Source organism: Camelus ferus, chromosome 22 (genome assembly GCF_009834535.1).
Source record: "Camelus ferus isolate YT-003-E chromosome 22, BCGSAC_Cfer_1.0, whole genome shotgun sequence".
Classification (NCBI taxonomy): Eukaryota; Metazoa; Chordata; class Mammalia; order Artiodactyla; family Camelidae; genus Camelus; species Camelus ferus.
In genome coordinates this window covers 21225983-21251187 of record NC_045717.1, presented here as the reverse complement: position 1 = coordinate 21251187, position 25205 = coordinate 21225983, and the positions used below count along the sequence as shown (strand labels likewise).

At 51.6% G+C, this 25205-nt stretch overlaps 1 protein-coding gene across 10 annotated transcripts in view; it reads right to left on the bottom strand.

Annotated features, from left to right (window-relative positions):
- Window positions 1-7504: 7504 nt before the first annotated feature.
- SMARCA4 (SWI/SNF related, matrix associated, actin dependent regulator of chromatin, subfamily a, member 4) overlaps window positions 7505-25205 on the bottom strand; it is an 80944-nt gene continuing 63243 nt past the window's right edge. For 5 of the 10 annotated variants that reach the window (XM_032465674.1, XM_032465664.1, XM_032465665.1 and 2 more), the window contains 6 exons: window positions 24855-25117; window positions 10930-11038; window positions 10503-10604; window positions 9715-9847; window positions 9417-9559; window positions 7505-8013 (listed from right to left, as the gene is read on the bottom strand). In XM_032465674.1, the coding sequence (XP_032321565.1) occupies window positions 7981-8013; window positions 9417-9559; window positions 9715-9847; window positions 10503-10604; window positions 10930-11038; window positions 24855-25117 (783 nt within the window). In that variant the 3' untranslated portion in view covers window positions 7505-7980. The remainder of the gene's footprint in view (window positions 8014-9416; window positions 9560-9714; window positions 9848-10502; window positions 10605-10929; window positions 11039-24854; window positions 25118-25205) is intronic. The other 5 variants (XM_032465668.1, XM_032465670.1, XM_032465667.1 and 2 more) reach the window with 4 other exon arrangements.

Genomic DNA, 25205 nt, shown 5'->3' with positions numbered 1-25205 from the left:
CCTTAGTGGGCATTTTGGGGATTTTTGTCTGCCCAGGAGCCATTCTCCCCACTTCTGGTAACAGAAGAAAACTTTTGTTTTAATAAGAAGAGTCTTTAAAATTACTTAAAATAATAATAATTTATTATTTATTTTTACAAGTATTATTATAGAAAATATTAAATGTCTGTCTTTGCAAGGAGAATATAGGCAAAATCACTCATCCCCTCCCCCTTGACAGATGGAGACACGATGGCACAGAGAAGGAATGGGGGTTGCCCAAGGTCACACAACAAGTTGGTGGCAAAGCTGGTCTCCCTTTTCTTAAGCTATGGTACTCCCCCTTTGTTCAGCATCTGAACCCCTTTCCTGCATTTGGGGATCTGCCTCCCACATCCACTTAAGAAATTTCAAAGGCCAGATAGTTGCTTTCCCAGCATCCCTTGCACAAGAACATAAGCATGTGATCTGGACTTGGCCAATCATATCCTCATACCCAAGAATTTGACTCCAGAGCCAGGCTGCTGATTGGGCACCTACTGTCCTTTTGATTCTGAAACCACTCAAGCTGGTTTGAGCCACTTGCAAACAAAAAAACCTGCTTGATAAAACATCTATTAGACTAAAACTGAACTGAAATAACCCATATCTGGGGCTAGAAAACCCACTGGTGTCACCTCCTGAAGTTCTCAGCCTCATGATCTCCAACTTAGAATGTTTCCCTGAGGTGAACTAAATTCCATCCATTTTCATCATGATCTTTGACTAGAGCACATGATTAAACAAAAAACCTTAGAAAGTAGAACACTTAGAAATTACTGAGTGGGGAGGGTATAGCTCAAGTGATAGAGTGTGTGTTCAATCCCCAGGATCTCTTCCAAGAATAAATAAACCTAATTACCTCCCCACACCAAAAAAAAAAAAAAAAATTACTGAGAGGTGAGCAACAGACACCCACAATCAACTCAAGATCATTTCTGTTTGTATCATTTATTTCTTCCAGCCTTCTCTCTCATATATATATATTGTGTGTGTGTGAAGAAAAATATCACCCTTTGTTGGTTTAAACCATTTTGTTGATAGAGATGGTTGTTACAGCAGCAATAAAACCTGTCTGTCCTGACTAATGTATTTTTTAAACCCTTATTTTGAAATAATTATAGACTCACAATAAGTTACAAAAATAGTACAGTGAGGTCCCTTGAATATTTTCCCCCAGCCTCCCCCAGTGGTAGGTAATATCTTGGTAACATAACTACTTAATTAAGCCAGGAAATTGATATTAGTATAATACAATTATACATAGACTTAACTCAGATTTTATTGACCAATACCATTTTGTAGCCCATCTCCCTGACTTTTTTCATACATAAGCCCATTCAGTATCTTCTGGGTGAACCTCAGCAGGCATCACCATTGCCTTAGTGTTGAGCCCTTTCATTCCCACCAAAAACATGGAAATGATACCTGTTCGCATATCTTTATACCCCTAATGATTTCCTTAAGAGAAATTCCTGAGAAAAGGGCATAAGCTTTTTCAATCATCTTGCCAAATTGCTTTTTAGAAAGCCATATCCAGGTGTAGTCACGGATACAAGGACCTGCCTTCCCACTGCCTTGCCAACACTGTGTTATCATTTAATGAATCTTTGCTAATTTGCTAAGCCAAATAATATTAAAGTATTTCATCATTGTTTCAATTTGCATTTACTTGGTGGTTAATAGGATTAACCACCTTTTTCCCCACAGGCACTCGTATTTCTTCTCTGCGGCTCCTCTGTGAGGCTTCTGAAGAAAAACAGCAAACAGAAAGCAAACAAGCCAGCATTTCTTCTCCAGTTCCCATCAAATCATATTAACTACATCCCCCTCCTGCTCATATTTAGCTGCAAGCTTTCATGGGTGTCAGAGGAATATGCTTTGGAAACAAACATTTTAGGATTCTGTTAGGGAGGACCCAAATGCCTCCTGCCCCAGATTGTCAACAAAAGGCAAGAAGGGGCAGGAAGGTGACATCTGAGATGAGGCTCAGGGGAAGGAGACTCGCCAGCTGAGGCATTATGGGAAGAGGGGCGTGCATGTGCAAACACCCGTAAGTATGTAAAATTTCAGTGTGGCTGGGGCTTAGAAAGATATGGCTGGAGACATGGAAGCAACCTCAATGTCCATCAACAGATGACTGGATAAAGAAGATGAGATATATATGTATGATATATATATAAGATATATAGATATAATGGAATACTACTCAGCCATAAAAATAATGAAGTAATGCCATTTGCAGCAACACGGATGGACCTGGAGAGTGTCATACTAAGTGAGGTAAGTCAGCCAGAGAAAGACAAATACCATATGATCTCACTTATATGTACAATCTTAAAAAGTGATACAAATGAACTTATATACAAAACAGAAATAGACGGTCATAAAAAACAAACTTTTGGTTACCAAAGGGGGAACAAGGGTGGGGAGAGATAAATTAGGAGTTTTGATTAGTAGACATAAATTTCTATATATAAAGTAGATAAACAAGGTCCTATGGTATAGCACAGGGTACTATGTTCAATATTTTATAATAACTTATAATGAAAAAAATATATATATGTATAACTGAATCAATTTGCTGTACAGCAGAAACTAACACGACATTGTAAATCAACTACACTTCAATTTAAAAAAAAAGATTTGACCAGAGACTTACCAGACTCAGATGATCAGGGCCCCACGTGCACTCAGGAAATGGAAGAGTTTAGAAGTCTCTGGCCGTGTGGGGAGTGAGGGTGGGAGCTGGGGAACCACAGAGGAGTTTACCACGCTGGTTGAGACCAGTGGTGGCAGCAGTGGTGGACCAGACAGCGGCCATAGATGGAGAAGAGGTGGGCGGATTGAAGAAATACTTAGAAAGGAAAATAGGCTAAGCCGGGGGACTGACTGGATGGAGGAACCTGAGGAAAAGGAATGGGGGCTGACTTAGATTTCTGGGGGCCACTGGGGCCACCTGTGAGGTGGGGACACAGAAGCAGAATCAGGGGAAGCAGGAACCTGATGAGTTGGACTTTGGCTGCCTTGTAAGTGGGCAAATGCTCTGGAAAATACAAATGGCCTTGCTGAAGTAGAAATCTTTGAGACCATGACATGAACCAGAAACCAACTATTCTGTTGAATTAAACACTGATGAGGAATCAAGGAATAGTTCTTAAAAGGGACAAGTGTCCAGAACCTCAGCAGCTTGGAGAAGCTCCCAACTCCATCCTCTTGTGCCCTGCCCTCAGGGATAACAGCTGTTCAGGATACAGTGTGTTTGGAGTATATCCTGACAGCCCACCCTCTAAATGTTTATGCGGCAGTGACATGATCCCCAGCAAATACCTGAGATCCTGTGTGTGTTGCTTTTCTAGACAACAACGCTCTATCTAAAGATCTTTCCATGCTCATTAGAGGCATGTCATTTGAAGAATGGTTTTAGGGGGCTCCAGTTGCTGTAACTGCCTAAGAAACCACAGCTTAGTGGCTTAAAACAATAATTCGTTTACTCTCTTATGGTTTTTTGGTCTCAGAAGGTGGGAAGGGCTCAGCTGGGTGGTACACACAGCTGGGGACTGGCCAGCCATCTCTTTGTCCTCAAATAGTCTTGGTGGCCTTTCGGCATAGGCTCGTCTGGGCTTCCCCACAACATGGTGGCCTCCAGGCCATTGGGCTGTTCCATGACAGTTGATGGCTTCGAAAAGGAGTGTTCCTACAAGCAAGGCGGAATCTGTGTGCGTTGTACAACCGCCCTTTGCAATCCCAGTTGTCATGTCCATTGTACTCCACTGGTTACCAGAGGGTCCCAAAGTCAAGGGAAGAATTCGATTCCACGTCTTAATGGGGGAGTTGCAAGGTTCTTGAAGCGCAGGTGGGATAGATGTTGCTGTGGCTGTTTATCACATGTGAGGCTCCACATTATTCCTGACTGTCCCCCTCCCAGTCCTGGCTGTCAGGGCTCCCCTTGGGCTCCTGTCACACCCTGACCATGTGGCATTCCAGCTGTGAAGACCTGCTCACTCAAGCCTTGTGGAGGCCCTCCCTGTCTCCCTGAGGACACAAAGACCTGTGCTCCATCACTCAACCCACCACCCTTTCCAGGGGGCCATTTCACCCGCCCAGACCCTTGGCCTTTCCTCCAGATCCAAAGCAGTCCCAGCCCCACAATACTGGACCCGAACCTCGTGGCTCTCTGAGTCTTGCTTGTGTCATCTGTGAAACAGGAATAAAGTCCCCCACCCCTCAGGGTTGTTGGGGGAAATGGGAGGAGGGCACCGGCCAGCAGGCAGACAGAGAGGGGAAAGGACTGTCCAGACACATGGGTGCTGATGGCAAAGGCCGGTGGAGGGGCGGGCGGAGATAGTAAGCAGCAAGCAGCTGTCACCAGGAGTGACAGGAGTTCAGGCTGATGGAGGTCCCTGGTTCATGGCCAGTGTCCATACAAGGGCCAGGCTGGCTCCAGGACCTCAGGCCAAGGTCAGCGTGGGAGAGGCAGGCCTGGGGCTGTCCTCTCAGCCCTACCACAGCCCACGGCGCTGGGTTACCACCGCACTTAGCTTTGCACGTGCGGATGCTCAGCCGAACTAGCTCCTCTTGTTGATCCCCTTCATTTTTTCTCTCTTAAAACTTACTTTCCTTTTCATCGTCACCGTAGAAAATAAAGAAATGCCCAAAGAAGTAGGAACTTCTGTGAGCGACTTTTCATTTCTTATCTCCCAGTGGCCTCAGAGAGGTGCAGAGAGCTGGGCAAAGTCACACAGCCTGGAGGTGGCAGGGCCAGGATTCACACACATGACCATCCAACATGAGAGGAAGGCGAGTGGGGTTTGACCGTCATTTGTTCCAGGACTGGCTGTGCAGCCTGGGGCAAATACTTCCTTTCTCTGTACCTCAGTTTTCTCATCTGAAAACTGGGACTAACCACCTCAAAGTAGGCAATGAGCAAGAGGTGTGCCCACAACTTTAGCTGAGCACATAGGCACCAGAAGATAGGCTGTATTTCTCAGCCTCCTGTGCAGCGAGGTGTGGCCATTTGACTATGCTGTGACCAGTGGGTACCTAAGACAGTGATGTGTCATTTTCCAGAGATGGTCTCTAAGGGTCGAGTGGGCTTTTCTCCTTCCTCTTTCTTCCTTGTTGACGGCTGGAATGTGGAATGGATAGATGGAGCATCAGCATCCATATTGAGCCATGAGGTGATGCTGGACATGAGGTAGCAAATACTGAAGCAACAAGACAGAAGGACCTGTTCTCCAACACTGTGAGGCACCAACTTTATAGACTTTGACCTGAAGAGATATGAACTCATGGCTAATAAATCAATATTTTGGATTCTGCTGATATCCATTCACCAACAAACTGTATCAGACACATTCTTTTGTCCTGTTCAGATTCCACATATACTTTTTATCCCCCCTCAAGGGACTCATTTTTAAACTGCCCTCAGTCCGAATACAGTGAAGTCAAGGCTTTGTGAGCTGATTTTCTGTTAACATTAAAACACATTCAAATCTATTAAAGTCAAAGCCATTCAAACAAACAAAAAATGTGAACTTTCAAAATGACATGAGTACCTTGGCAAATCCACTTGCTAAAAAAGTAACCACAAAACTAGACAGATGTCAAAAAAACAACCATTTCAGGATTCTGGAGGTTAATCAAAGGCATTAGATTAAGAAGCATTTACTCAAGAAAAATGACTGAATAGCAAGGTAAGAGCAATGGGAAGTTATGGGTTTTTTTGTTTTGTTTTGTTTTTTGTTCTCCCAGCTCCTTTTGGCCAGGCCAAGCCATGGAATCACTGCTGGAGGGGGATGATTTGACCTGGGGCTGAGTGGTACCTCTGGCCACTGGGCAAACTGGAAATAGTAGGGATCTCAGGGTGGAATGAATGGGGAAGGCCGAAGTCTCCTAACTAGCTGAGGTTAAGATTACCTTGTTGCAGTCACCTCCTTCCAACCCTGCCCCCACCCTGCCCCCACCCCCCAGAAAAGATCCTGGTTGCAACAGACTGGTAAACGAGTCAGCAATCCATCAGAGGATTGGAGAACGAAACAGTCGGCCCCATGTGTCCTGAGGGTCTGGAGAGCTGCATGCGTGCACCAGGCTGCACAAGAGCTGGAGGGAGCCCAATCAACCCACAAATCCCAGTAACCTGCTCAGCAGGAGGCTGTGGGCATGGGCTGAGAAAACGCAGGCAGGATGGGCAGGGAGCAAGGCCAGGTTTGGCTTGCAAACTGCCTGAGCCTGGGCTGCTGGCACAGGACCTCACTGACTCAGGTGTTTTGAGCACAACCTCTGAGGCCTCCCCGGCTGACCTCAAAGCGAGGCTGACCCCGGGGAGCCAGCTTAAAAACAAAGAATTAAAAACCAATTTTCAAAAACTGAGCAGAGCTATCCATAGCTAGCAGCATCGTGGGGGAGACAGACCCTACAGAGTGAGTTCAGCAATTAGTAAAACAAACACAACAAGACCACCACCACGACAGCTCCCTGTGCTAGGGGTAAACGGGATTCTGAGTTGCTAAAAATCTATTATTTAAAATGTTCATTTTTGTTGGGAGTTCAGGATTTGCAGGTACTAACTACTATATATAAAATAAACAACAAGGTCCTACTGTAAAACAAAAACAAAACCCAAAACCGCAAAGAACCCACAAATATGCCAAGCAATGTCAGAGGAAGAGCCAACCAGAGGCACATTCCTGCGTCTTCAAATTTTTCCTAAGTTTCCCTTGATTTCTGTCACTCTCTCAATTACTTTTATAATAGAAATAATACAATAAAAAGAAAAATGTATTCTAGTGACAATATTTATGTCTTCTACTCCAAAGAAAAAAATGTCCATTTAAAAAAAAAATTGTAAGACACGCAAAGAAACAGGAAAGTGCGGTCCACCCTGAAGAAAAAAGCAGTCAACAGAAACCTTCTCTGTGGGGGTCCAGATGTTGGACTTCAAAGCAGCATTAGGAATATGTTCAAAGAACTAAAGGGAACCATGTTTGAAGAATTACAGGCAAATATGATGACAATGACTCACAAATACAAGGTTTTAATGAAGAGACAAAAACTACAGAACAGAACCCAAAGTAAGTTCTGGACTTGGAAGTTCTCCCTGATCACTCGGGCTCCCACAATGCCCTGGGCTCCTGTGTCATGGCTCTGACTGCTATGTGGCACCTGCCTGTTTATGTGACTGTCTCCCCGACCCCACCTTGGCTGCAAGCAGGGAAGGGACTGAGCTGTTTCCTCCCTGCATGATGGGGCCAGCCTGAATGAATGATGGAGAACAGCAGTGGTGAGAGAGCCAGAGAGAGCCAGGCTGACGTGAGGCCCAGGAAAGGTGTCTTCCTTCTCCCGGGCCTCAGTGTCCCCCCACTGTGAAATGGGTGCCCTGGGATCTGGTGATGGGAGGACAAGGCCCCAGGAATGGCAAGGCCCCACATGGGCCCGCAGTGGGCATTCACCACACCAGGAGCCGGGAATAAGTCCACCAGAAGGCGAGACTTTCGTTGTTTGTTTAATTTATTACTGTTCGACATCCAGTGACATTGACATATCCTCGCTGGGCCTGCGAACCCCGGGCCCTGGCGAGTCTGACCTGTCCAATAAAATACAGTACGAGGAGTGGACGGCTACACACATGCATCCACGACTTAAACTACAGTGATTCCAAACTGTGGCCGAAACAGTACTGCCAGGGAAGGAAAAGAAGAAAAGGTGTCACGTGTTCCCCAATTCATAGTTTTTTTTTTTCTCGTTTTAAAGTTAATGCTGTCACAAACGCTACTGACGCCAGGACAGGGCCAGACACAAACAGTCCTACATCTTCTATGCTGTATAAATATGGAAGATTTCATTTATACACTTTTACCCCAAGGCTGAAACTACATCTGCTGCTACCCGTCCCTGCTAAGGGCTACACCGTCTCGGCTCTGGAACGAGGGGCTCGGGGTCGAGACTCTGGAATGTCGGGACTCAGTCTTCCTCGCTGCCACTTCCTGAGCGGTCCTGGAAGGGGGACAGGAGGAGACAGTGTGAGTCAGCCCTGCCTGTGAGAGCACCCTGACTGGGGCCAACCTCACCTTTAAACGCACTAAACCGCCAACGCAGGCAGTGGAACCACTTTCCCCGGGTGAGCGCGCGGTACTGGCTCTGTGAGCCTGGAGGCGGACTGGCCTTTGCCCTCTGCCCCTGCTGCCCCGGCCACACCCCAGTGTCTCTTTTCTCTGAGGACCTACGCCCACACTGACTCCTCCTCGGGATCTGGGAGGCTTGCTGGGCCCTCCTTGTGCTGCCCCACTGCTGTCTGCCTGGCCCTGTGGCTTCAAAACCACCTTGGTTCTTCCTGACCACAGGAGATCTTCCCTCCTCTGCAGAAACACTTTACACAGCTTGGCCAGGGCCACAGAACACACTGCTGGATCCAGACCGGGCAGCTGGGGAGCTTTACAGCCCAGACCCTCCTCTCAAGGTACAAGGGCCACCCCTCATGTTCAAAATGTCATTATTGTTCCCGTAAGGTCCCGTATGTCTACAGTCAGACTGACTTTGAGGCACCTGGTTTGCTAGTACAAGTAGCTGTATGAGAAAAACAGCAACAATGAAATGGTGCTTGTCAAGCTTTGGTGGGAGCCGGGCCCCGGGTGATCCATGTGACCCCTGCCCTCCTTTGTAGAAGCGGAAACAGGCTCAGAAGTGAATGTACTGCCCAGGTGCCACGGCAGGCAGGGAAGGGCCAGGTGTCCTGGCCAGAGGCAGAGGGCAAAGCTTATTTAAACCCAGTAAACAGGTCTGCTCCTGGCCGATGCCTGCAAACCATCCACTGCAGGCTTGAAGCTCCTGTGGCTTCTCCCTGGGGTGCAGGGACTGCAGCCTGTGCCAGGGTTGGGGATGACCACTCACAGCCTTGTTCACAGTGTCTGCTACACATCATTTTTATGACTGTGGATTATGGGACTTTTGTTTTTCCCTTGTTTTTTAAAACCCACTACCATTGTTTGGAAATCCTCCTACCCAGGCCAGACCACAGCCAGCAGCAGAGGCCTGCGGGTGCACATGGGGTGGACACCAGGACAGCCTTGGCTGTGGAGGGCCCTGTGCCGAGGGGACAGGGGATGGTCTGGTGGCACCTCCAATTCAGTGCCTCCCGTTTCCATCCTAGATCAAGACCTGGCCCTGTCGGGCTCAGCACGGCAGCCCTGCAGGCTGCTGCAGCGGGAATGAGGTGGGATGCCCTGTCCGAACCCATGCCCATCAGCTCTAAGAGCAGTGGTTCTAGGGTCACAGGGACTCAGGCTGGAATCGCACACCACATGGTGCTGAGCCCCAGCTGCCCCATCTGTGGATGTGGGTGTGGGAGCATCTAGCCTCCCGGGGCCGTGGTGCAAGGCCCAGGGCTTGGGGGGCTTTACCTCCTCCTGCTCCTCCTCACTGTCGTCGTCGCTCACCACTGGCTTGGCCCTGGACCCTCGGCTCGGCCGCCGCCGGCCCCCCTTCAGTCGATCCTGGGCCTTCTCCTTCCGGCCGAGCTTGATCTTCACTTTGACTGAGCGCGCTGGGGTGGGGACCAGAAGGAAAGAAGATATGAGCTCGCACAGCGGGGCCTCGGAGCCAGGGCCCTGGGAGCAGTGACGGCTGTGGACAGATGGGTGTGACCTGCTCGAGCCGACTGGCTATAGCTCCAACCACCCCACCCAGCCCGGGACTCACACTCGGACTCGGAGCCTTCCTCCTCGCCCTCCTCCTCCTCCTCGCTCTCCTCGCCTTCACTGTCGTCCTCCTTCTCGATTTTCTGCCGCACACTGGTGAAGACTGACTGCAGGACAATGGAGTCTTCGTAGATCTGGGGGGAGACACGCAGGGCTCAGGTTGGGGCATCTGATGGGGGGCTGCCTGCCCACCCAACCCAGCCGGCCCTGGCAGAGGGACAGCTCCACAATCCCTTCTCAGCCAGTGTCCCAGAGTGCACCGGGCTAGGAAGCGGTCCTGGACAAAGGTCAGGTGTGTTGGCCCAGAAAATGCCACAGGTTCCTCCCTTCCTCTGAAGTCACAGGAGCATCCATCGTGAAAGGCTCCTGCAGCTACGGTGGAGACTCACGTCCCTCACTGAAGCCAGCATTTTCCCCAAATCTATGACTGTATAATTTCTTCTCCAGGAGGCACCCGTCCCAACACTCAGGCAAATTCTGCTAGGCTGAGGCTCTGCGTGTGTGCGTGAACGCCATCATGGGACAGGGAGCAGCACAGGGCTCCTTCCAAGAGTCCCCTAGTGAATTCCACATAAACTCTGAGATGCACACAGACCGCTCCCAGGGCCACCCCAACGGATGGCGCTGAGTCTCTCTCATGTTTTGCTTCTTTCTGGCCATTTTCTCAGCAATGAGCACACACTGCTTTTGTAATGAGTGAAGCAGACCAAGCTGTGGGGAATTTGTCTTTAAACTGGAAATCCCACAGGGGGCGAGGGGCACACGGCCCAGCCCCGGGGCGCGGCTCACCAGGGAGCCCTCCAGGTTGAAGGTCTGCGCGTTCTGGCACAGCAGCATGACGTCCTTCTCCAGGTCGTTGAGGCTGCGGTACTTGTGGTTGCGGATACGCTCCTGTGGGCAGCGGGAGAAACAGCCTTACCTCGGGGCCCCCTCGTGCCCAGAGACCCCAGAGCTGGCGGAGCCCCTCTGCTTAACGAGATCTCAGCCAAATCCTCAGGCTCTGTGCGGACTCGGAGGCCCAGGCCCACCGAACATAGAGCCGAACAACTGAGGCTGAGCTGTGGGCAATGGGGCCACCTGCCGGCGCATCTGGGACCCTTGAGACCACAAGGAACCCCAAAGGGCAGTGACTGGGCCCCTGGCCGCAAACTGTCAAATGCCAGTGTGGCACACCCCTGCAGAGAGAACCCCTGCCTCCCACTTGACGTGTGGGTACCTTGATCTTCTTGAAGTCCACGGGCTTGCGGATGAGTTCATAGTACTCGGGCAGCTCCTTGCGGGAGGGCAGCTGGATGAACACCTCGCTGAGCTGACGTCCACTGCTGCTGTAAGGAGAGACATGGCGGCATCACTCACAGGCCCGCCTGCTGGGGACCCCTGCCCCACCGGGCCCCCCCACTTCATCGCCAGAGGACAGAGGGTGACAAATTCAAAGCCGACTCAGGAGTTACTTCCTGTACATGTCTGTGCTCTCTTGTGAGTTCTGGAACATTCCTGAGGGGCAGCCACGTACAGAGACACCTACAATGCATTTGAAATGAGGCTCTGAACTCACCCAACTTCCTGGCCTCCTCCGCCTTGGAGGAAACCTCATGTGCCACGTGTAGAAGCCTGCTCAGCACTCGAAAGAGGGAACAGTCCTGAGTACTTACACACAAGAATCAGCTGGCTCGGGGTGGGAGCATTAAGCGCCAGCATCTTGAGAGACCGGGTTTCCAAGCATGTCGTGTGCCTTTTGTAGGCAGCACTTACAAGCAGTGAAATTATGCCCCCTGGCAAGATGCTAACAGAAGACAAAAAGCTCTTTTCTAGTCCTCTCCACTGAGAAGGTGCTTGTTTCTCACAAGCGAGCAGAGGAGACGTGCCACCCCTGAGCCTGGCTGTGCCAGGGCTGGGAGCTCTGCAGTGACAACGTCCCGGGGCCTGACGAGGAGGGGGCGAGTGGGTTCTTCAAGAACTAAAGGATATCAACCCTCTTTCCCTTCTGCTCTGTCAGCCTTGAGAACCAGGATTGTGTCCTGGAGAGACAGAGGCCCAGACGGCGGTCCAGAGAGCTGGGGACCTAGTCATGATCCTTGCTCTGTGGGTCCCCTCTCCACACCCAAGCACCACATACTCTGGCTGTGGTTTCATCCAGGTCCCTGTTGCCTGGGCTCCTCAAAGTCACTTCTAGGAGAGAGCACTGGCTCCCGGTGCTGCTGGTGGGCTGAGCGCCGTCGGCTCCTGGCAGCACTCCCCATCAGCACTGCTTAGTGCCTGGTCTTTTGAGACAATTCTCAGAGAGCAGGGCAGCCCGCCCTCACCTTCCCACTGCCCACGCCACTTGCCTGCACGTCCTGAGTGCATCTTGTCCTCGTTTGTGTTTACTGCTCTATGAGACAGCAGTGACAACAAGACTGCTTCTTGGGGTTTGTCACCGAGGTGCCCCTGATGTCACAACAGCGCTAAGCTCTGCCAGGACTGCCTTTCTGAGGCTGTTGCCATTAGGATGTCTATGCATCAATGAGGCCCCCGGCCCTCCCTCCCCACATGGGGGCCTTATGAGACGCAGGGGCTGGAATCTGGTCCTCGCACATGGGGGCCTTATGAGACGCAGGGGCTGGAATCTGGTCCTCGCACCTCACCAGCCTCAGACAACCACCATCGTTTGGTCTTTGCTCTGGGCCAGATGCCTGACACACACATTCTCACCCAACTCTTGTTATTCCGACTGTGTTAGGAAACAGGTATGGAGCTCAGCCCGCCCAGCCTGGCCTGCTCCCTCCTCCTCAGCGTGAAGTGGAGATGCCTGCATTCAGCCAGGACATGGCCCCCTCTCCTTTCAGACGGCCACATCCTGCCTTATGTGGGGTCAGCTGGTCACAGATCCGGGGGCCAGGCTAGCCCCAGGCCATCATCCCTGTCTGTGAGCCCCTCCCCAGAGGCACCGGCTTCCTTTCCCACATGAATAGGTGAGTGGTTTGGCCACAGACTACTGGAATTTGCTTACATAAACTCTGAAAATGAGAACAGGTTAACGAGAACACGTTGCTGGCTCTACTTTGGATAAGCAGACAGGAAGGAAGTCGACCCACCTTGCTCTGGGCTACTCTGGTCCTAACTCAGCAGAGCCCAGACCCACACCCCCCGACTCCTCAACCCGAACAGGCCCTGCTCCCCCTCGTGACCATCTAAGCCGAGAGCCCTCCTATCTCCTCCTGACAGCGTCATCCTACACTTCCGGTCACAATGCACAGCAAGCAGTGCGTTTCCCACCCCGACCGAGGCCACGTGCCTGCGAGCATGAAATAACAGAAGAGCCTGGGGCAGCAGTCTCCCTCACTGAGCACAGTGGGCTCTGGTATTTCCTGTTTCACTTCTGAGAAATGCCAGCTGTGAGCTACGAAATTCATCCTGCAGCCCACTAATGGGCGTGGAGGGGGTGCTGTGCACAGTGCCAGGTCCAGACTCATTGGGCCCCAGGCCCCCGGTGGCATCCACACAGGTGGTAGGATCTTGGTTGCACATGGCCCTGCAGGGAGCTCGGGAACAGGATGCTAGGGCCACGATACAGAGGGAAGTTCTGTAGTATGACCCCCTCATCAATCTCCAGAAGAATGGTGCCCTTGAGGACGCCTAATGACCCTTCTCTGGCATGACCTCCTAGGAATGCAGATGGCCGGGGACCGGTGGTACATGAGGGAGGGACAGAGTGTGAGAACCACAGGGGGCTTTTGATAGTGAAGACCTCTTGGAAAGCCCCTACCATAAGATTTAGGTTGCAAAAGTGCTGAGATACCATTTTTAATCCTTAGAAGATCCCTGGAGAGGCCCCCACACACCAGGGGCTGGTGTGGCCGGCCTGGGCTGAGAGCCTTCCAGGCTTGATCACCAGTCCCCCGATCTGTGTCAGAGATGGACCCACCACAGCTCCCGCCCCGCTGGAATGGAGCCCAGGAGCTTCTGAGGGCTGCCTGGCCCTCCAGGATGGCCTGTCCCTGACCTCTGACGTCAGCACCCCTCTCCTCAGGGTCACCTCAGAATCATCAAAGCGGCTGCTCCCCAAAAGAACCCCAGCTCCCGCCCTCATCTCTGCGTAAATGTCACCTCCCCAATACCGCACAATAAAAAAGATGACTGAGACGAGCCACAAAGGCACGAATCTTCAGTGGGCTCCTGTGAGCCTCCTGACCTCCAGCACTTGGCTAAGGTTGGCCTCTTCTTGAACTTGAGGTTCTGGGACCTCACAGGGAGAGCATTAGGCCTGGTCTCCCTGAGACGCATGGCGTGGCAGCAGCTCATGTGATTCAAGGCTGCCTGATGCCCTGTTGTGGACACATGCAGCAGTCCCCTTGTCCACCTGCTGTTGACAAGCACCCAGGATGTGTCCAGTCTGCAATGTTACAGGGAGGAGGCTGCGGACACTCTTTTCCAAGCACTGGGCTCGAATCTCTTAGGAAGGTACTGGGGGTGGAGTGCCTGATCCCCCGGCAGGGTGCTCAGTTCTGGTAGTCACTGAGCCCATGGTCACTTCTCTGGCAGCAAATGAGCCATCCTACAACCTGGGTAGGGGCCAGCATCTCCTGTGGTTCTTAATTCACTTTTTCTTGATGAGCAGCAGGGAAGCTGGGCACCTTTTCACAGGAGAACTGTTCCTCTCATGACCTCTCCCAGGCAGTACCGGTTCACCTGGGGAGACCTTTGTCAGACATGTTTACCACAAACACCTTCTCCAGTCCACGGCATGTCCTTTCTCCCTTGACAGTGTCTTTTGGTGACTGGATCTTAGTTTGGATCAACGTCTGACTCATCAGTATTTCCTTTTATACTTGGTGTTTCTCCTGTCCTGTTAAAGAAATCTTTGCCTACCCTGAGGTCACAGGTATTGTACTTCCTTCTAGAAGCTTTGCTATTTTAACCTTTACATGTTATTAGGCACGAGGCACACTGGTGAGTTTTTGTCCACAGCAGCTACCATTCTCCCCACCGTATCTCGTCTGTCTTCACCAGCCAGAACACAAGCCACGAGGGCAGAGACCTCATCGGTCTTACTTGCTCCATCTTTTGCACCAGGAACAAAGCCAGGTACACGTAGGGGCTGAAAAAGCATTTTAAATGAATAAAGGGCTCAGGATGAAAGTCTCAGGGCCACGGAACAGGGTTCAAACTCAGGTCTCACCAAGGATGTCTCTGAGCAAGGGTGCCTCATCACCCCTCACCCGCGTGGTCATTTATATACCACCCTGTTCCAGAAAGGACTCTGGTGGCAAGCACCAGGAATCCCACTGCCCAGAGAGTGTGCCCATGGCAGCCTCCTATCTTGTGAGACTTGCTCTGAAGAAGTTTCTGCAGGCAGATTGTCTGGAACTCCTTCTCTGGCCCTGCCCCGTGTCTGGCCACCTGGCAGTGGTGGGGACAAGAGTGAAGGAGCCTGGGAGAATCCTGAGGCTGTGAGGATTGGCCCTGTGACCCCAATTTAAACACGAGGGAAGGAAGCGCCCAGCAGGGCCCTCATGCCTCCAGTCTGGGCTGTCACACTCGCAATGGAGGCTGATACGTGTGACAATGAATGAGAATAATGGTAACGTTCTTCTCCTGCCTCTAGACGTCAGCTCCCACAGCAGGGATGTTCTTTTATCTCATTCACTGCCCTGTCCCCACCACCATGAGACATGAGAAATTGGAGGCCTCCGAGTGACTAAGGCCTTGTCTGGCACCCCCAATTCCTTCCACATCTGGCCCAGTGGTAACTTACTGAAGCAAGTTTGTGGCAATAAGTCTAACCACATGGTGGGGAAGGCCTTGTCTAGTTTTACAAGCCCTAGTCTGTGGAGCCCAAAGAGCCCTGATGGGGATCCTTATTTAACTTGCCCAGATGGCATCTGCCTCCTTATGGATATGCACCCTCCTCAACGCCAACTCAGGGTTCTGGTGGGGCTGCCCACCATCAAGTCCCAACCTCTCCCCCAAGACTCAGGCAGGACCAAGCACAGCTCCTCAGCCATCTGGTCTCAATGGCTGGCCCAGGCAAAGCCCTGGGACACAAGCTAGCGAATCAGAGCTCTTCCCTGGGCCTTTCTACCAGGATCTGGGGAAGCACAGGTCAATTTCCTCTTGGGGTGTGAGGCCTTGAGGACTGTGCCCAGACCCGTGGGAGCCATACAGGTAAGAAGAGAGGTGGCAGATGGCTCTGGGTCCTGAAAGCTAGTCTTCACTAACTCCTCCATGGCCTCCAAGCTGATAGAATCCCTATTCTGCCTGAGGGGCTCAGAACTGGGCTCCTAACACATAGAGCCAAAAAGACCACATTTCACATGTCCCTTCCATGTGTCCTATAAACAAAATTACAACATGCAAAGGAGAAACAGAGTCAGAAGAGACCATCTATCGGCATTCTATTCAAACAGATGGAGAAACCAGATAGGTTATGACAGCTGGCCCAGACACAGAAATTGGTGGCAGGTAGGACTCCCCTAGGCTACGTCAGGGTCTCCCCTATCCTTCCCCATATGCTAAGCCAAGGGTCAGCAAACCCTTTCTGTGAACAGCCAGTGTAAACGTCTTAGGCTTTGCAGGTTATGCCACCTCTCACAACTACCCAACTCTGCTGTTGCAGCAAAGCAGCCACAGATAATAGGCACATATGTACGTAAACATGGAGTTGGGCTGTGTTCTGGTAAAACCTAATTTATGAAAAATGAAATTTGACTTTTCTATGACTTGATATGATGAAATATTCTTCTTGTGATTCTCTGAAATTCACTTAAAAAAAAAACAAAACCATTCTTAATTCACAGACTAAACACATAAAAAGTAGTAGGTCATATCTGCATTTTTGCAGATTTTCAGATTTAATCAAAGCTGCTGACTCCTGGTATGAATCCTAAAAAGAACAGAGAGAAAGTCTGTATTGAGATGATAACATACTGTCTGGTACCTTCCATTCTTCATCCTCTGACCAGGGCAGACATTACAAGTGCATCACAGCATTATTCCCTCAAGCTCAAATGGCCTCAGGCAGGCAAAAGCAATCAACTGAACATCGTACTCAAGATACATCCTATTTGCCTCCCTCCCTGTCCCTCAGCCCCATTCTCCTTCCTAGCTTAGACCAGCTTAGACCCTCTTTCTAAATTTCCCAATGACATCTTCTATCCCTGGGACCATTTTCTCTTTTGATTCTCAATCAGTGAACTGAGCCAGCAAGGGTCCTGGATGCAAGCTGTTCAGGATTTTGAAAACTGACTTAGCAGCAGAACATTTATCTGAAACAATCTCAGAAGGTACACCATATGTGAAATTTGAGAATGAAATAATGAAACACTTTAAAGAAGTATTAGGACAAAATTACTTTACAGGTTCAATTTTTTGACCCATTACAAGTTCAAGCCTATCTTGAGAAACCTGGGGCAGACCCATAGACAAATATTCGCTAAGAGCCCTCACCTGCTGGGCATGCACTCCTAAAAGAGAAACCTCAGTGTCAGATTTCTGGCTGTGGTACAGGAAAAGTCCTGATGCATGCATGAGTGAAAGGAAACGATATTCACCAAGGAACCTGCCAACAAGAAAGGTCTGCAGGCCGCCGGTGCTGGACTCTCAGCACACCCTTCCAACAAAGAGGGAGGGCGGAGAAGCTTTATTTTGGGTCTGCATGCTGAGGGCCAGATGTTATGATGTAGCTTATGATGCTGATTAAGTATCTAATGAACTAATAGTTCTACATGAGCCAACGATATACCTGGGGGCTCATATTTCTTAACAGCTCCACAGTATAACCCAGTATCATTTTAAGGAACCCTGACCACTGTCACCCCCACCCCCACCTCTGTAAGCTGGATTTGAAACCACTAAGTTTGAAACCTTCATTTTGGAGGTTAAACCTGGCTTTGGAGAAGAGACACATGAGGCCCAGGGTCACACAGCAAGCAGCAGAACTGGGGTCATAATCCAGGCTGGCTCTCAGGTGTGGCCTCTACTCCAAGTGTGCGTGACGGTTTCCCTAAGCAGACGGCAAGGCCGTGAGGACCAGCACTGTGCTCTGCCGTGGCAGATGCTTGAAGACATTAGCTGTGGGCGACGAGGACACAGAACAGAGCACCGTGACCTGCAAAGAACACTTCTCAGGATCAAGGAGAAGATGAAAATGAGGCAAAGCAAGCCCGAGTGCAACAGATAAGGTGGGAGGAGCTGGGCATGTGAGTGCAGAGAGGCCCAAGGCCTGAATGACCGAGGTCCTGAGAAGCTTGCTTCCAGTCTGGAGTCCTGCCTGCTGTCACCCCAGGCAGCTCTGACAGGGCAGAGTGGCTCAAGACAGAGGAGGCCTCGAGCCCCTTCTGAAGAGGCAGGGACTGCAGGATCACCACATGGGAAGCCAATGGCACTGGGGGCCCTGGACCACTCAGAGGAAGGGGCTGGGGTGTGTCTGGGGGTCGGCAGGCTAGGAGTCTGCACTGCTGCCATGCAGATCCCAGACCCACCCCTACATCTCCTTGTAGGCCTGCACAGCTACTCCCTCTCTCTGCCCTCCTGCTAACTTTTTTGTTTGTTTAACTTTTTTAAATTTAAAAAAATTTTTTCATTTTTTTTGCTTCCTGCTAACTTTTAACCTTAGTTAACTTACATTTTTAACCAGTTTCAGCTCAGAAGTTTGCCATTTCTCAATTTATCTTACAAATCTTGTATCAGGCGGTCTCTGGGCCTCATTTAAAATTTTACCTGTATTTGGTGATTTCTCATTTGACCCTGACTTTGGACCTTATTCATCCCTTCCCCTTCTCCTTGTTTTTTTTTCCCCCAGTCATTTGGATCTTTCCATTTTACATCTCCTGTCTCACATTTGTACTCTTCCATTTTCACAAACGTTCATTTACTATCTTCCCTCTGCACAGCAGCATGTGACCACCAAAACGCATGGAGAATGTCAGGGGACCTCACTGGGGATGCAGAGGCTGGCAGATGGCATGAGGGTCAGGCTGCGACCTGCTCACCCAGAGCTACTTGTTTCTGGAGTCCAGGTCTGTGTACCTGGCCTGTTTTAAGCTTTTATGTAAATCTAGTCTTAAGACCTGTAAAACCAGAATCCATTTTCTTTTTTATGTTTGTTTTTGGTGTGACCTGTCTCTACCATGGCCATTACCAGCAAGGAGTGAAGCCTGGGGATAGAATCAGACTAACTAGGCAGGTGGGGCTTCTTCCAGCAAATTCTGTAGCAGGCTCAGAACTTCAGCGCGGCTCAGCAAAGCCACCCGGGCTAATCACCCTGTGGCCCTGAGCCCTACTGGGCCACCCGCCCAGCCTGCGCCCACACTCAGGCTGGCCCGGGGACTGCCGATGGGGATCAGCACTTTTCTCAAGACAGCGTCCTAGATGCCTCTCCCACCAGGCTCGGGACTGGGTGCCAAGCAGAGAGTGCTGACCCTCGCCCTGGCCGCACAGGCGGAGGGCTGCCTCCTGCTCCCAGTGCGCCCATTCTGAGCTTGGACCAGCGCGGCCTTCCAAAGGCCGGGCAGGAGAAGCCTGAGGCCTCCCTGCGCCTCAGGGAAGAGAACCCAGAACAGCCCACCCTCTGCCCTCTCCCAGCTCCCCAGGGGCCTGGTCTGAAGGGCCCGGAGTCACTTAGGATGTCCTCTCCTGGAGAATGCTCCTGCATGATAGCCTGCCCTGGGCCTTGTTACTCTGCCCCAGTTTTTCTTCTAAATCAAGGCACAGCCTTTCAACTGAAGAACCACCTACTTCTTGATTCTAATCAAGGCAGTGCAGGTCTCCTGCAAGGGCAGAGGGGAAGTGCTGACAGGGGTGGGGCAGTGGCCACCAGGCCCAGGCCCAAGGAAGCTGCCACCGTCCATGTGGCCAGGGCCCTTCCCCACTTGCAGTGGGACATAGCGCTGGTGTCTGGCTGCGTGCCTGGCCCACATCATCTCACTGGGGGTCTCCACAATCCCATGTAGGGCTTCCACTTCTATGCTGCACACCTGGAAACTGGGGCCTGGGGGTGGGTGTTGGACCTGGATCCCTGTGACACTCAAGCCCTGCAGTCCTCACAGGGTTGCTGCATCCTGGTAGAGGGAGGGGTAAGGGGACCCAGAAGGCCCGCCCAGGGGGCTCAGATGTGGGAGACAGCCTGGGCGGCCTGTACACATCACCATCCTTCTGAGCCACTGGGAGTAACTTGTGAGTATCTCCTGAAAACAAAGATGTTTTCTTCCGTGACCTTAGCATGGTCTTCAAATTCAGGAAACTTGGTTCTGACCCGCCTCCACTGCCCAACGCACAGGCTTTATAGCAGCGACAATTCTGCCCTGTAGCTGTTAATAAGCTCTGCTCTTCAGCCAGGGGGGCACGGAGGGGCCCATGGGGTCTCCTGGAGCCTGTCTGCACATTTCTGAAGCCTCCCCAAAGGTACACGGGATGTGCCCCACAGCCCACGCCTGCTGACGGGCATTCGGGGCGGTGCCCGAGTGCCTTGGCCACCAGCTGAAGGTCAAGGGAGAAGATGCCAACTGGCAGCACACCCAGCCCCACAACAAGTTCCTGGCCGGACCCCGGAGCCTAGCTTATCTGCACGTTTAGATTTAAAGTGAAAATCCCTGCTCCCAACATACTTCCTTAACTGTGGTTTCTCTTTTGGCTGCTGACCCAAGGGTTCCCCCACGAAGTCCTGAGATTTCCAGCACCAAGAAGAGGGTGCCCTGGCTGTGGCCTGGGCCTCCAGTCCCCTGTCCGTCTGCCTGTGCCACTCCCTCCGTCCTCTTCCTGGCGGGGCCCGCTTTTCCTTCTGTGGAGGTCACCCTGGCAGGGAAGCGATGGTCAGCTGCGCAGGACCGCAGACTGTTCGAGCGGTTTCCCACTGCGGCCCCACAGCGGGATGGGCATTCTCACCCTGACCCAGCAAAGCCCTGCAGCCCCGAGGCTGGGGCTGCACAACTCCAGGGAGTGCCATTCAGGGCGCACAGGGGAGGGATGGGTGTGGCAGCCCTGCATCTGAACAAGTGTGAAGGGAGCAAAAAGCTTCCAAATCAGGACATTAGCCGTGTACGGACGAGGACGTAAATGCAAAGGTGACATCGAACACTGCAGTGCTATTTAACACAACTGGGGGGTGGCCTTGAAATGAACAATCAATAGCGACACTCAGAGTGGCACGAACTGCTGGCGGGCGGCCCTGCTCAGACACAGCTTCTCTCTGGAGCCACCACATCGAGGTGCCATCCTGGCTCCCACCGCGGTCACCGGGGGCAGTAACAGCAGCAACGCAGCCCCCTGCTCAGCAAGCTAGGCTCCCCACTCCAAATCCAAACGCCGACAACATACTGTAGTCATTTTTTGGTGTCCAAGCTGTAACAATTAGTTCTCTCCTCATGATCCAGGTTTAACTCAAGCACAGGGTTTAGCTAATCACAGGGTTCTAGAAAGCAAATGGGTTTTTTAAATTCAGAGTTTCATTTTCTCTTCTGCACAGGAGCAATCGAAAGTCTGAGATAGGAGAGCACCTGTTAGGCTACCCCCAGTCTCATTCCACCCTCATTCTCACCGTGTTGCACGGTGGTTAGTCCCTCAGAAGGTGTGTGACAGGTGTGTCATAAAGAATTTTACCCGGCCAAAGAAAGGCCTGACCTTTGCCCCTGGCTCCTGGGAGGCCATCTCTCAGTTCCTGAATGTCCTGTCTGATGTGGTGTCTTTGTTTTGATGGGGGTCTTCAGCCCAGAGTCTAGAATATGACTCAGGACAGGGGTGTTGGCTCACGTGGCATCAGCTTGACCACAGAGAGGCTGGAGACCTGGCAGTCATGCAGGCAGGCAGCTGTGTGTACACGCCCAAGCGCCAATAAAAACTCCAGACACCAAGGCTTCCCAAGTTGGCATCTTCTCATAGTGTTGCCAGGGAAGCCAGCGCCGCCAGCGCCGCCTCACGGGGAGTGCAGCAGGAAGCCCTGAGTGCGGCGGTCCTTGGATGCTGCTTCCTGCCCTCCCTCCTCGGCTGGTTTTAATCTGTGTCCTCTCACTGTAATAAACCATGACCACGAGTATAACAGCCCGCAGATAGTTCTGAGAGGCCTCCTAGGGAATTACTGAGCCTAAGGGTGGTCATGGGGGGCCCTGAACTCTGCCGCTGCTGTCAGAAGAGAGGGTGGCCTATGGACCGTGTTTAACTTTAGCTGGGCAAACCATACTGTGGTTCTCCCCATGGTTTCAAATTCAGTTTGTTAAGAACATCAAAAATGGCCATTTAAAAAGTCAGCATGGTACCCGAACATCATCTTTGGCAGCATTTGCCGTTCAAGTGACTTTTCAACGCGATGATTTTGCTGAGTTGACATGACTCACGTGGTCTCTTCCTGCGTGGCCACCAGCAAACCAGCGAGTGGAAGGACCCGCTCCAATTGTGAACTGAACGTTTCTCAAAGCCAGTGAGTGGGAGGCTTCCGTTAATGGTCACGTTCACGCTGTCCCGCTTGGAACTCCGCCACACTTCTCCCCAGTCTGACGGCAAACTCCCAGTTCTGCACCACCATCCGTTCCAGGAGGACGTGAGGTTAAATGTAAACCACGGGGAACATCCTCTGCTGAGACAGCGCCACGTGGGTCAGACACAGCTGGGAGCAGAGCTCTGAGTGTTGGGGTTCTCATTACGCCGGATCTCAGAATCCCCACCAGGCTCTCAGCATCCTGCAAGAGAATGGTCTTGACAAGGGTCCCTGACCCGTAAGAGCTGGTTTTAATCTACTACCCGATTTACCACCCAGTCTTGCACAGCTGGAAGAACAACTGTTTGTGGTGGCCAGGGGCAGGGGGGAGGCATTTTCTCACATCACACAACGTACAGCTAAATGCAATGCTCGGATGGATTCTCTGTAAGACACAGGATAGCCAAGAAAGTGGACTGACATTTGACTTTTTTTTTTAGTTTGAAAATATCCAAAGCCTTATCAACAAATGCAGGATGCTGTTTCCAAGTGTCCACTTTTTTTTAACCGAGGTGTAACCAACTACAGGAAAGTGCACATATCTTAGGTGCACACATGGTGAGTGTTTCACGTGCACAAAAGATCCCAGCGTCCCAGGTTCCCACATGCCCCTTCCTGACGTCGGGTAACCAGTTTGATGCTCAACACTATCCATCAGCTTTTGAACTTCCTATAACTGGGAGCACATAGTAGGCACTTTTTAGTGTCTGGCTTCTATCACTCAACAAAATGGTAAGATCCTTCCCGGGAGTGGTGGTCTGTCTGCTCTAGCGGCTGTTAGAATTCTTCTCTTTGATGAGGTCACCGTGGACACGTTCTCCTGTGGGTGGACACTGGGCTGTTCCATTTGGGGCAGTTACAATCAGAGCTGCTCTGGACGCACCTGCCCACATCTGTTGGCGGACCTGTGCACTCAAGACTAGGACTGAAGTGGCTGGGTCAGAAGCTCTCTGAGTGTTGAGCTATAGAAGACACTGCCAAGAGCTACATGTTCCCATGGCAGCGTGTGATGTCCTTGGTGACACTTACAGGGATTTCAGCCATTTGGGTGTGTGCGGGGAGGCACCCCACTGTTTTCCTGTGCACCTTCCCCATGTTATGATGCTAACGCAGTGACCTGGAGCTCCTTCTCTCGTGCTGACTGGTCAGCAGGCTCTCTTCTTCTGGGGAGGGGGGGCATCCTGTTCACGTCTTTTGCCCATTTTAAAATTGATTTTCTGTTTCCCAGTCTATGGCAATTTTCAGCCTTCATGCGGACGCTCTTTTATGAACAAATGTGTTTAATTTTAGTGAAGTGTAACTTGAGTCTTACAGCCAGTGGCGTTTCTGTCCTATTGAGTGAGTCTATGCCCTCAGGCCATGGAGACCTTCTCCCACGCCGTACCTGCCACGTTCGTGTCTGGGATCCATTTCACACTAACAGGAGTGTGTGACGCGAGGGGATCCTGGCTGGTCTTCTCCACATGGGTGTCCTAAGGATCAGCATGCCTTTCTGAAAAGTCCATCCTTGCCCCGCTGACCTTCAAGGGTCTTTGTCATTTTGACCATGTTGAGGTTCCCTCACAAGAAATTCATCAGTAAGAAAATAGCAGGGTCTATCATTTTCTTTGGATATCTGCACATTCCATGCTTTAAATAATGGTTGGTCTACTTCCTTTGTGGAATTTGTCTCCAAGGCGAAGCTTGCAAACGAGTTCAATATTTTGTTCTTAATACTAACACGAATTACATTTTCAGGCCCAGCAGCTGAGCTTGAATATGCCTCTTTTCCACTTCATCACCCGCTTCTCTTCCAGTAAAAAATGATTCTTTTTAAAGAACAATTTGTATCCTTTATTTGGGTGCTGTAATTGTCACCACCCCCCAAGGTTACATGCTTGGTAACAGGTCCTCCCAGTGACGCACCTAGGGCCCAATCTGAAGCGCTATTCTCTCCAATAGATCAAACCTCTCTCTTGCTTTGCTTCGTGACTAACTGCTAAGCATTACTGTAAATCCGAGCTGTGAAACCCTCCCATTACAGGACAGCCACATCAGCCCGTGTGTAGCAGAACGTAGAATGAGACCCTGGGGTGGGGAGGACACCCCTGGCTGCCTTGTGCTGCTCCAAGCGCCCCGCCCCATGCCGGCAGAACATGCCCATGTCTCCTGGGGGGCCGTTACTCTCTTCTTATTGACGCAGTGCTCATGACCCACAGACAGACCATGTTTGTCGAGGGCAAGGACCTCAAGACTGGAATGGCTGGTCTATGCCTCTCAACATGTGGCTGACCCGTGATGGCCCAGGGAGGCCACACGAGTTGGGAGAGGGCAGCAAGCGCTGAGGGTCCAGGTCCACAGAAGGAAAGCCACGGGCTCTCTGCTCAGGCCCAGGGGCCTGCTCACCACAGCCCATTAGCCACGTGCTAGCGTCCATCACCGCACAGATGCCACTCCCCTACGGTCTCCCTGCCACTGGCCTCGGATCTGCCGGCCACCCTCTTCTGGGGCCTGTCCCCTGCTGTGCCTCTGCTGGAGCCCTGGTCCCTAGACATCCCCTCCTCAGTGCTCCTTTCAAACACCACCTCCCGGCCCTCTTGGCACAGCTGACACTGCTCTCCCTCCAACCCCAGAGCGCTGAGTCCCACGAGGGCAGGGGCGCCAAGACACAGAGACCCAGCCAGGGCTGGCAGGCCCCCCGATGGCCCCCCACTTACCTGTCCTTGTACTTGATGACGGCATCCACGATCTTCTTCATCTTCTTGGTGAGGTTGGGTGGGTTGGGGGAGAGCTTCTCGGCGGGTGGCCGGCCGCGCTTCTTCTGCTTCTTGCTCTCGTCGTCCTTGTCGCGGCTGCGGGTGCTGGTGGTCGGGGTGGAGGGGCCGGCATCACTGTCCCGCTTGCGCTTCCGTGACGACTTCTTCTGCCGGACCTCCTCTTCGATCTCCTCCAGCGTGCCCTCCTCGATGGCCTTCAGGGTCAATAGTGGTAAAATAGGACAGCCAGCACCGAGGTCGACAAGCAGAGGCCGCGGCAGGAACACGCTGGGGCTCTGGATGGGCTCCGAG